Genomic DNA, 12,076 nt, shown 5'->3' on the forward strand with positions numbered 1-12,076 from the left:
GACCAAGCAATGAAAGCTGAGCTGCAGGGGAAAGGCCATCAGACATATCGAAAGAACCAAAACCAAGGAATGCTTTGATCATGTTCCCTGCCCTAAAACTCTAAGGCAGGAAAGTGGCTCTAGAATCTAACAGATAGGCAGCCATCACTCTTGAAACTAAATTGACCTCCATGGCCCACTGTGTTAAGAAAGTCCTGTAATTCACCAAAATAGCATTCCTATGCATTCCAGTTAGTCAGGATTTAACTGTTCATCATTTTCAGTGGCCACTTGCCCCCAGGTGACATGTCTACGTATTTTGTGATGAATTTCATAGACATATTTTCCTGTCCACCAATTGTGTGTGGACAAAGGGTGGAGGCAGCCCCCCTCCCTCCCTGTGACAGATTCTAATGCTCAGATAAAAGCATGACCCCTGGGAATTCCACCTACCAGTTGGCGCTAATTCCTTATTACACAAGAGACCCTAACTGAGCTTCAAAGCTTGACTGAAGTGTTCCCTATTGTGTGTAAATAATGCTTTAAAAACCATGTGTCACAGCGCAGTGGCGGGTGGTACCCTGCATTCCCTGAGGGCTTCGCCCTGTCTCGGCATGTTTCGAGGGACTATGGTAGATGTCCCGCACTTATGTGAGTCTATGTGCAGCATTGTGGGTGCAGTGATTCGCCTTCGTTCAGAAACGCAAACTTTCCCACTCCCTTGACTGCCAAAGATGGTACACCAGACATTTTACATAGCAGAAAGCATCACAAGGTCCATATAACTTCTGTTAATGTGAGGAGGGAGGGGATGGGGATTTGGAAAATAACAAAAACAAAGCCATACTCTAAACTCTATTAAATTCATTTTTGGATCCTGTCCCACTAAGTGGCCCTGGCTCTTTAGAGCAGTGAAGTCTGACTGCTTGAAGGCTGTGGCATTATACATTAGATGTGGGAGTTGCTGAAATTCCATCGGTACAATTTTCCAATTTGTCTCCAGGGTTTCTTGGTCCCTAATCTGCAAGTATTAGTCTTAGTGCCAGTTTTAATAGATGGCTATGGTCCTCTGGTAAAAGAAAGAAAAAAAAAAAAAAAGGTTAAATTCTGATGTCATATAATAGAAAATAGAAAATGTGAAAAAGGGACCAAAAGAAATTCTGTTCTTGGACTAAAAAGCGTGTGGTTTCTACTATGCAAAGAACATAAAAACATCTTTGATTGCTCAGTTACAACACACCCACCAAAATATGCTGCACACGTGTCTATTGGGCACAGTAGGTATGCCTGGATTTTAAGTCTCTCTCCAAGGCAGCTCAGTGAAATATGGCCCACAGAGACCACACCAGTTTCAGACCACTTTCCCCTACCACATCCCAGGATAGTTTGAAGTAGGCAGCTGTAACCACTCCCATCCTGCCCCTCAGTCCAACGAAGAAGCTATTGAACCTGCGTTTCAAATCCTCTTGAAGGCTATTACTGTCCTGCTAGTGCCTTTTTTGAGAATGGTCAACTTCTGGAGTAGTTTGGCTTAAATGAGAATGCTTCACTTTCTACTCATGCCTGTAGCTGGTGCATGAAGAAGATATAGAGGGGTTTCCCTTTTTGGTGCTAGATGGCTTGTTCTCTCTTCTATTTTCCTGCATTCATTTCACTATGCCTCTTTTACTTTTTGTCTCTGTGGACAAAGGTTTGTACATCAACTCTGGATGTATGGTGACTGTTTGGAAGTACCGATATATTATCTAATTCAAATCACTCTAGAGGCAACTCAAAGACCATCACCCTTGGCCAGCCACCAATCCTATATGTTCTCCATGCAGAGTGAGAATGCCTGGTTCTGCACATGCATTGGGGGAAAACAATTAAAACGGGAATCTTTGCATGATGGTGTGTAAAAACTTGGTCCAGGATGTTTTTCTTGATGACAGTGTGTTGCTGTGGTGTGATATACACACTCTACTTGGCAGTCTTGTTTTGTGTCTGTCTGCCAGTATGTTTTTTTCTGTGTTTTGTGTCTCAAAATATAACCATTGAAATAGAATTGAATGTCCTCCAACTACGTTAATCCTTGTCTTAAATCCAACTAAACTAACAAAAATGAAATCCTGAGTAGCTGAGGCTTGGTGGTGGCCAACTGTTTGGGTCTGGATTATGATATATCGGTATTCTCTAATGCCTCGAATTAAAACTCATTTGCTTGGTTCGGTTCTGAGCTTGAAGAGGTAATGATTGTTGTGAGCTTGATGCGCCGCCCCTTTTGCTTGTCACTCACCCTCTTTTTTGCATAGGCTTAAATCAAGTGATGCTTACAAAAAAGCCTGGGGCAATAATCAGGATGGAGTTGTGGCCAGCCAGCCTGCTCGCGTGGTTGACGAACGGGAGCAGATGGCCATCAGCGGTGGCTTCATCCGCAGGTGAGCCTTGTGCAGCTGGCACTATGGCAGTTGCTTACTTTTGAGTGACAAACCCCTCCAACCTGAGTGGTTCTTAAAACAGCACTGGAAACTTCCCTGGCAGTCCAATGGTGAGGACTCAATGCTTTCACCATCATGCTCTGGGTTCAATCCCTGCTCAGAGAACTAAGAACTCACAAGTTGAGTGGTGCCGCCAAAAAAAGAAAAAAAAACACCTTTTTTTTTTTTTAACTTCTGAATCTCTGTGTTGACTGAGCAGATCTTCTGAGAGCATCTCCTGGGCTCGCTCATTACATGCCAGTGGGCACAAGATGATCTAAGACAGCAGTGCTTCCTTGTCTGGTGGTTGGCTGGGGCCGTGGGTATGAGGCGTCCCTTCTCTTCTACGCGACCTCTCCCCAGGAAAGTCCATGGTTATTGCATGGTGGTGGCAGCACCAAAGGGCAAGTTTCCATATGCAAGCACTTATCAAGCCTTTGCCCACATTTCACTGGACAAAGCCAGCCTCGTGACCACATCCAGCACCAGTGTGACAGTCAACAAATGTTTCACTCCACAACTTTGATCGGACAGAATTTATAAGATTATGCAGAGATGTGGGCAGGGTCAGTAATAAGGAATGGTGAAACATCTATGAACTAGCAATGGCAGGAAGAACCCTAAAGGGACAGGAGAGAACTGTCACCAGAACCCAACAGTAGTTATGGCTATGGGCAGAGGTTGAGATGCCTGGGCTTACTCCATACCAACTGAATCAGAATCAGAATCTCTAGAAGTGAGATCCAGGTGTCAGTAGTTTTTAGAGCCCCTCAGATTTTAACATGAAAAGAAGGCTGAGAACTATGGAACCAGAGCTAAGTCGTAGCTGCTGACAATCATTTATGTAAACTTCTTTTCTACATACGAAACCTGGGAAGTTCCCCTTTAACTTTATCTGGCCTAGATTGCTTTAAAAATCCTACAGGAGCAGTCTACATTGGGATTTACCATGAGGGATGGGTTTCAACCCCTGTGAGCAAGTTTTAGCCCATCGCCATCTGAGGTGGGGAAAACTCAGACATTTTGAAATAAGTATTTACCATTTACAATAAAGAGTTAGTGCTGTATGTGCTCTTGTCCATCAGCTGGGTCAAAAGCAGGTGCCAAGAATGAGAGAGAGTGCAAAAGGTTTATTAGAGAGTAACACTGGGAAGGGGAAGGGGGGAAGTAAGACTGGGGAAGAGCTGTCAGACCATCAGGCCGAGCTGGCAAACAATCGACCAACTCGTTGGGAGTTCCACAGCAAAGTTGCTCATTGGAGGAATTCCATGGTAGGTAGAAATGACTAAGTCTTTGTAAAAAGTCTTGCTTTGTTGGCTGGGGCCACCTTGAGAAGAACATGACCTCAGCTCAAAGGCAGACCTAAAGGAATGAACAATGAGAAGCTGTCAGCTGACCATACTCCTTGCAACTGAGCGATGAGTTCTTTCTTTCTTTTTTAAAAAAAATGAGTTCTTTCTTAAAGACAGTTTGAGCAGTGCATGGATCCATACAGTGCAGGGGGTGAACTGTGGCTATATAGTAACTATTAATAAAAATGATAAATAAATAAATTGCAATTAAAAGTTTTTTTAAGGGAAAAAAAAAGTGCCTTCTTAACTTTCAAGCTGAGTTATGAAAAAAATAGGAACTCCCTTTGGGTAAGGCATTTTGAGAGCCAATTCCTCCCTCCTTACTTAGGCCGAAACAATATTTTATCAGAGTTTTCTTCCTTGAAATCACCTATTCACGATGTCACTAAAAACCACATAGCATTGAAACCTGAGCAAGTAAAAGTCATCTTGAAAAAGTAGCTCCCTTTGGAGTTCTGGGGAGCAAATAGGATTAAGGGGCAGACTGTTATTCTCATTACTCTTCCCATTAATGTTGGTCCCAAATGGAGAAGTAGATGAGTGGAGAAACTCTCTGACTTAGTACAATAGATTTTCTTATAAATTTGAGTCTTGGAAATTTTGATTGACATTTCAGAAAAAAAAAAATAAAGTTTCTAACTGGTTCCACCTTCATTCTCTGACCTGGAATCCTCCCAACTAAAATGATTTTAGCCTTAAAACATGAAAATTGGGATAATCATAAAGGGAGGAAATGATGTGTTGGTAGAATTGAGAGAAGTAGATATATTAATCTGCTTAATATGCCTTCTTTAAAAGTAGAAATTTAAGTGTTCAATAATGCATTTACAAATTATTTTCCTATCTACAAAAGCTAAAATGTTCTCATATTGAACAGAGATTTTAAAAGGATCAGATTGATACCTGGAGATCAATAGGTTTTCACTAAGCTTTGGGTCCTGGGCATTTGAGTTTTTCTTATCTTCTAAAACCTCTTCTTTGATGCCCAGGGTAACAAATGATGCCCGAGAAAATGAAATGGATGAAAACCTGGAGCAGGTGAGCGGCATCATTGGAAACCTCCGTCACATGGCCCTGGATATGGGCAATGAGATTGATACACAGAACCGCCAGATCGACAGGATCATGGAGAAGGTGAGCACGGGGCAGTGAGCAGGTTTCTGCTGCTCATCACCTTCTCTGAAATAACCACCGAGGAGGCATGGAGGGCATAACAAGACCCGCAAACCGTGACTTTGGATTCAGGTGCTGGTAGATAGACATCTTCCCCTTAATTTTCCCAGTCAGAAATACAGCAACAGATAAGTAAATAATAGGGTAGAATTTCCTCTAGCAGATATTCCTCAGGGCCACCTTTACTACGGGCATTGTTCTAAGCCTCAAAAGACATATTAAGATGAGAAAGACACCATCTCCACTCCAAGAAACTCACAGCCTATACAGTGAGCATACAGATGAAAATATAATTTGTCAAGAAAGTTGCACATCAAATGCTAAGTCAGGTTAGATGGGGAAAGATTTCAAGGGTCAGGGGATGGGGAAATCTCACCCACAAAGTTGAATTTGGATCAAGTCTTGAAGGTTGGTGAGCTTGTCAGAGATGGTGTAGGGATAGAATCAGGAAATGGAGGGAAGAACAGTTATTTTAGGTTAGCCCTAAGATGAATAGGAGCTTTGATTTTATAAGTGCGGAAGCTTAAATGATAGTTCAAAAAGGCCCAGATTCCATTTCCATTTCAAGAGTGCACACGTCCAGATCTCAAAGTAGAAAACATAATCCAATGAAATGGAGTTCATATAAGGACACCAGGTGTCACGCTAAGACTGAGCCCCCTAGTGTCAGAAAGAGGGCAGACGGTCAAATGGTAAAACATAGGGTTGGGGCCTTCAGATTAGGAAGGAACAGAAAGCAGCACTGGAAAGCTTTTATAACAAGATTTGGGGCACCCACACCAGATATTCTACACTATGCAAATCTGATACAGTTTCTATGTCTTTGTATTCCATCCCCTCCCTAATCAATAGACTCTAAATATTACTTATAATTTCTTAAGATATCCAAATACCAACAGGGAGAAATAGACGAATTATGAATTTAATGGTAATTGTGCATCTATAATCAATTCTACTTAGCTAATCTTATATGATGTGAGTTTATTCCTTGGAAGATATTGAAATTTTAAGCCTGAACCCCTGAGTTTCTTTTCAACAACTCATTCCACTTTGGTTGGGGGTGGAAGGATGGTTTTTGTGCTCTCTTGAATCATAAGGCTAAATACTCTGTTTCTTGGTATCTGAACATCCTCCACTGACTTAAGAAAGGAATGAGTAGACATAAAGGGAACGCTTTGCCCTATTGTGTTCTATGCACTTTATAAAGATATTTGACTGCATAATATTTTGCCTAATCAATATTGAGATACACAAATGTCAGTGTAGTTGACAAAATACCTGTGCTTTGCCTACTTCACAAGTCATGACATGCTTATTGTTGGTAAGAGCCTTTGATGTGCTAAAGCTTTTAATCTGTGTAGATCAATAGATTTTTAGAACAATATTGAGACTTTCAAAAAGTACTGGAGCCAACAGAAATGGATCTAACCCATTATGGCCCAGAAAAATGAACTAAGAAATAATTGCTGAACCACCTTCCAATAGGAAAATGATTTGGGGGGGGAAAAAAGAAAAGTAGCCATTTTTCTATCAAAGGACCCAATTGACCCACAGATGTAGGGAGATAATGTATCTCTAACTCAATTAGAGTCCTAGAAAGAGAACTTCTACTAAGAAAGAGGGGTCAAATCTTTATTGACAGAGCTGGGCTTTAAGCAAGCAGTTTTCCTGGAAAGGCAGGTGACATCTTAATCTACCACTTCACATTTCTAGGTCTGTTCTTTAGGGGGGAAGTTTTCATTCTGGGCCTAGTTTACCAGAGCCGAGACTTGTGCAGATATAGGGTTTTATCAAAAGTCAGGCAAGAGGATAGGAAATAGCCATTATAATTTATCTCATCCTTGGATGCTGAATTGCTTAAGAAGTGGGGCAAGGGTCTAGTTGCCTTCAAATAACTAGCCTTTTTTTCCTCAAAACAACAATGTGGATATGATTGATATAAAGCCCATTTCAATTCAGCATTGCCCCAAATGATACATGTTACATGATAATTAGTAGACTTCTACCTTCTTTTGCAAGTTCTTACTTCTGATCATAGAAAATGGTGTGCAAAGATCTTCTGCATATCTAGGATTAAAATCATACTGTAGGACTAAAGAGAATCTTCTGTTTCTCCCACATTCTCTCATGACCCAAACAACCACCCTCACCCAAAACCACCAATCATGATCCTTTCTCCTCACTTCAATTAGTAGTAAAGTTTTGGGAATCCAAAATAATGCAGCCTTTAGTACATTCCTATGGACTGTCAAGAAATTACTTTGTCCCTTTAAAAACCCTATTTTTTCTGATTTAGGGTATTTATAAATAGGTAATCTTCTAAGGTTGAAATTGTATGATTCTTTTAGAAATCTATTAAAATGGGGCAAGTTTCTGTCATGTCTTTATGGTAACTGTTGCTAAGGAATAATGTTCAAACTTGGATTTAAAATTGTCAGTGCAAGATGCGATGCACACATTAAAATAGGTTAAAAGTAAAGCTGAAGATTGAGCATTGCTCACATTCTCCCATCAGTATGGAAGCATGGTGTTTGAAAACTAAGATCTTGAGTTCCAGCAAGGCTTTCCTGCTCACCAGCCTCATGACCTGGTTCCTCATCTGATCCTGGAGTGGGTTGCTATTTCCTTCACCAGGGGAAAGATAATAAGAGAACAGTTAAAATCTGGTATCAGAACAGGCTGTCATGTAAGTTAGAGATATCCTCTTCTGGAAGTCTGAGCTGTGCTCTAAAAGCTACTTGCCATGGTCTGGAGTTGAGATTTCAGAGTGTTCAGAAGCATGAACAGCCCCTAAACAGCCCTTCTACCTCTTTCACTGGTTCTTTGCATCAGCATCCTGGTTTCCTCACAAAGGCAAGTTATGTAGTGTATCTTGAGTGTATTAGCGAGTTTAGGATTCTCTAAATAGAAATGTGAAAACAGAGATGGGATATATTGCATAAATATGTCCTACAGGATATAAATAGAGTAAACACAGATGCATTCTCCAAATACCAGGAAGACAACTAAAAGAAGATTATCTCAGGATTTTTTTCCTAAAAGCACATATGTTATATAATATAATAAAGATTTGGCTCCTTTGGTGTCAGGTATTATATGTACTGGAATTTTGATATGCTCCAGAAAGAATTGAGGTGGACAACACAGATGCTCATTGACGATACGTCTGTTCTAGCTCCTCCCAGATTCTTTGAGGGTATCCAAAGAGTAGCCTCATGCTCTACTTCAAAACACCCTCTTGTACCATCACATGAAGACTCACCAGTGCCTTCGTAATGCAAGAAATCCTAGAATGTTTGCCTTCAGAAATGCTGTCTGTTTTTAAATGTATGTTTTTTCCTTATTTGAGCAGTTCTCAAAGTTAAGTCTGGAAAAATAATCAGCATAATCCAATCTTAAGGAACATTTCACATTGATCTGAGCTTCTAATTTTCCTTTGGATCAAAGTGTTATTATTTCTGATAGGATTTGTAGCTAAAGAGGGAATACTAAAGCCCTTCGGGAAAACTGGAGAGAAATACCCATTTTCCAAATTACAAACCTCAAGGTCAAAATTATGAGTCTATAGATCAAAGCCATCAAGGAAAATTACTGTTCTGCCTTATCTGTTTTGAAGTCAACTCTTAACTATCCAAACAGATGGTAAGGAGCTATTGCCAGATAATTCAAAGTTATGAACAGTCTAGAAATATTTTTCTTTCATTTGGCAAATCTCTATTTGAATAGTGATAACTCTAGTGTCCCGGGAATTCACAACTAAACTGGATAAAGAAGACACAACTTGGTGGAGATTACAAAGCACCAAGCACAGTTGTTGATGTGAAATCAGTAATCACTGGCTAAGTGCTGGTTGATATAAAAACAGCCCAGTTTCCCTACACTGCCTCTCAGTTCCCTTCCCCTCTTCCCAGGCTGGAGAGAGACAAACAACACTGCCAACCACAATAGAGCAAAAACAACAGCCAGGAAGGAATTTTTGTCTTCTCTTCTGCTTGCTGGCTCATATGTTCCTCAGTGATGTTAGGAATAGTTCATTTTCTGAAGGTTAAAAGTATATCCAGGTAGTAGCCCTGGGTTTCATGATGCATGTAGAGCAAAAGAGAACTCACGCAGTGAGGCAGTCAGTCAAAATACAAAATGATAGTAAGTGTGTCTCTGTTAAAACAAGCCAGTTATCAAGCTCACAGGAGTAAGTCTTCAGAAATGGGACTATAAGATATTTAATATTGCAAAGGCAAACCACATTTTCACCCAACAGCAGTAATTGTAAGATAAGATATATTGATCACTTCATTTTTGCAAAACATTATTCCAAGACCATTATGTGTAGCAACTCATTTCATCCTCATAGCAAACCTAAGTAGTAAAATGCTAACAGTGATTACCGTGTGGACTCTGACGCCAGGCCTTCTGACTCTGGTTTCCCCATTTATTAGTGCTGTGACATTAGACAAAATTGCCTAAATCCTCTCTGCTTAGTTTCCTCACTTGGAAAAAGGAGCTGGTAACAGTATATACCTCAGTGTTGATATCTATCTTGATGTTGTCCAAGTTGAATGAGTGGAACATAGTAGTGGAACTGTGCTCGCCAGCAGTGTTCTTTACTGCCCCCAGCTTACAGCGCAGAAAGCCGAGGCCCCAAAATGTTAAGTAACCTGGCCAAAGTGACGCTAGGAACTGTGCAAATAGCAGGAATTCAACTCAGTTTAACAGATGTGAGTGTCTTCCATAGAAGTCATTGGGTGTCATTCCAGAAGAGAAAGAGAAATGATATGTCTGTCCTCCAAAGAACAGTCTGTGGTAGCGAAAACAGTCATGAGAACTAGGTCATGAGGTCAAACTTCTATGATCATGCTCAAGTCCAGCCAGTGGTTCTGGGAACACAGAAGAAGGGATGGGTCATTCTGATAAAAAGGAAAGTTTCAAGATGCCTTCACCCAATAGGAGGCATTTGAACTGGACCCTGAAGGGGTCCAATAGCATTTTAATGGGTAAACTGAGTTGTTTTTCTTCCCCCTTTTTCCAGGCTGATTCCAACAAAACCAGAATTGATGAGGCCAACCAACGTGCAACAAAGATGCTGGGGAGTGGTTAAATGGCCCATCTGTGTCTTCTTCCAAATGCTGTTGGGCAAGATTAGCACCTTCATGCTTTTCTCATGGTATAACCTAGTAGGTCTGCACACAGGCACACACCACCCTCCCCATTGTGAATGTCTTGTGTCGTCCATCAGCCCAACGATACTGTGTGTCTTCTGTTTTTCCTGGGTCTCTTTCTTTCCGAAGGCTGTATATAGTGGTCATTTGGTGGCTCTAACACTTTATGTAAGATGTCTCGGGTTTCATTTTACCTTTTCTCTTTTCAGTGGTGTTTGCCGAATGACAACAATTTAGGAATGCTCAATGTGCTGTTGATTCTTTCAATCCACAGTATTGTTCTTGTAAAACTGTGACATTCCACAGAGCTGCTGCCGCGGTCCTTTCTTCAGGCATCAGGCTCTGAAACTCAAAACCCGCTGTCTTTGCTCCTCATGGCTGGTGTCTGTCTTTATGATTTCATGATTAGACAACGTGGAATCACATAACAGGCATTGCACTCAAAGTGATGTGATTTATGCACTTATGCATGAGAACTAAATAGATTTTTAGATTCCTACTTAAACAAAATCTTTCCATGACAGTAGCATACTGATGAGAAAACACACACACAACAACAGCAACAACAGAAAACAGCAACAAAGCATGCTCAATATTGAGGCACTGTCGAGATTAAGTTATACCAGCAAAACTGCAGTGGTGTCACTTTCTTTCTGTCAATATTTAAACTTATCAACCATAATCATCCTTTTTTAAAAAAAAATAATTTTAAAAAAAGATGGGTTTGACATACTCACCATTTAATCATTTCCAGCAAAACACACGTTTGACCGAAATTATGTCCAATGGATGTAATATAGAGTTTGTTTGCTGCTTTTGAAGACTGTGTTTTGGAGAAAGCAACCTTGCTGTGAAACAGTGTGGAGATGTAAATTTTATAAGGCTGACTCTTATTAATCACTATTTCCCCTGTGGTTTGTTATCAGTACAATTCTCTGTTGCTTAATCTAGAGCTATGCACACCAAATTGCTGAGATATTTAGTAGCTGATAAAGAAACCTTTAAAAAAATAATGTAAATGAATGAAATATAGATTAAACTATGAGATAAATATCATTACGGCATGTAATATTAAATTCCTTCTGTCTCCTCTGTCAGTTTGTGATGTGATTGACATTTTGTAGCTAGTTTAAAATTATTAAAACTTATAGACCCCAGATGTCTGCTTCAATTTCTTCGTGGACCCTGTCTGAGTTTGTACTCACATGAGAAGAAGAAATCTGGCTACAGTCCCATCACTCCTAAGAAGTCAGTCCTGCCTGGTAAGGACACCATATGGGAAAAGCAAAGGTGTCCCTTCTACACATGATCCAATGGCAATTGAAACGTGGCTTGATTTTTATAATCTGTTTCACAAATTCTTATGCATAGATTCAGTGTTGGCCATGGGGGGAATGTAATTCAACCAGAAGGCACGAAGGAAAAAAAAAAATCCATAGAAAAAATCTGTACTCAGACTTGGCTGTACAGGGATTGAGGTATATTAGGTGTCAATCAACTCTCATCTTCCTTCTCTCCAGTATCACCCCCCCAAACTGAGCCCGCCACGACCACCACCACTGCTGCCTCCGCTTTATTTAACAGCTTCATTGGTATATCATAAAATTCACCCATTTAAAACGTATAATCCAGTGTGAAAGTGAAAGTGCTAGTTGCTCAGTCGTGTCTGACTCTTGGCCACCCCATGGACTGTAGCCCGCCAGGCTCCTCTGTCCATGGGATTCTCCAGACAAGAATACTGGAGTGGTTTGCCATTTCCTTCTCCAGGGGATCTCCCCAATCCAGGGATCAAACTTGGGTTTCCTACATTGCAGACAGATTCTTTACCATCTGATCCATCAGGGAAGCCAATATATTCAATATTTGTGTAATCCAATAGTTTTTAGCATATTCACAGTTGTGCAATCTAATTTTAGAAAATTTTTATCATCCCCCAAAGAAACTCCATACCTATGAGTAG

The 12,076-nt window shown here is 40.5% G+C and overlaps 1 protein-coding gene across 3 annotated transcripts in view; it reads left to right on the forward strand.

The window, feature by feature from the left end:
• SNAP25 (synaptosome associated protein 25) overlaps positions 1–11,273 on the forward strand; it is an 81,447-nt gene extending 70,174 nt beyond the window's left edge. For all 3 annotated transcript variants that reach the window (XM_020892798.2, XM_020892795.2, XM_020892796.2), the window contains exons 6-8: positions 2,271–2,396; positions 4,777–4,921; positions 9,987–11,273. In XM_020892798.2, the coding sequence (XP_020748457.1) occupies positions 2,271–2,396; positions 4,777–4,921; positions 9,987–10,055 (340 nt within the window). In that variant the 3' untranslated portion in view covers positions 10,056–11,273. The remainder of the gene's footprint in view (positions 1–2,270; positions 2,397–4,776; positions 4,922–9,986) is intronic.
• Positions 11,274–12,076: the final 803 nt, after the last annotated feature.

This window comes from Odocoileus virginianus, chromosome 9 (genome assembly GCF_023699985.2).
Source record: "Odocoileus virginianus isolate 20LAN1187 ecotype Illinois chromosome 9, Ovbor_1.2, whole genome shotgun sequence".
NCBI lineage: Eukaryota > Metazoa > Chordata > Mammalia > Artiodactyla > Cervidae > Odocoileus > Odocoileus virginianus.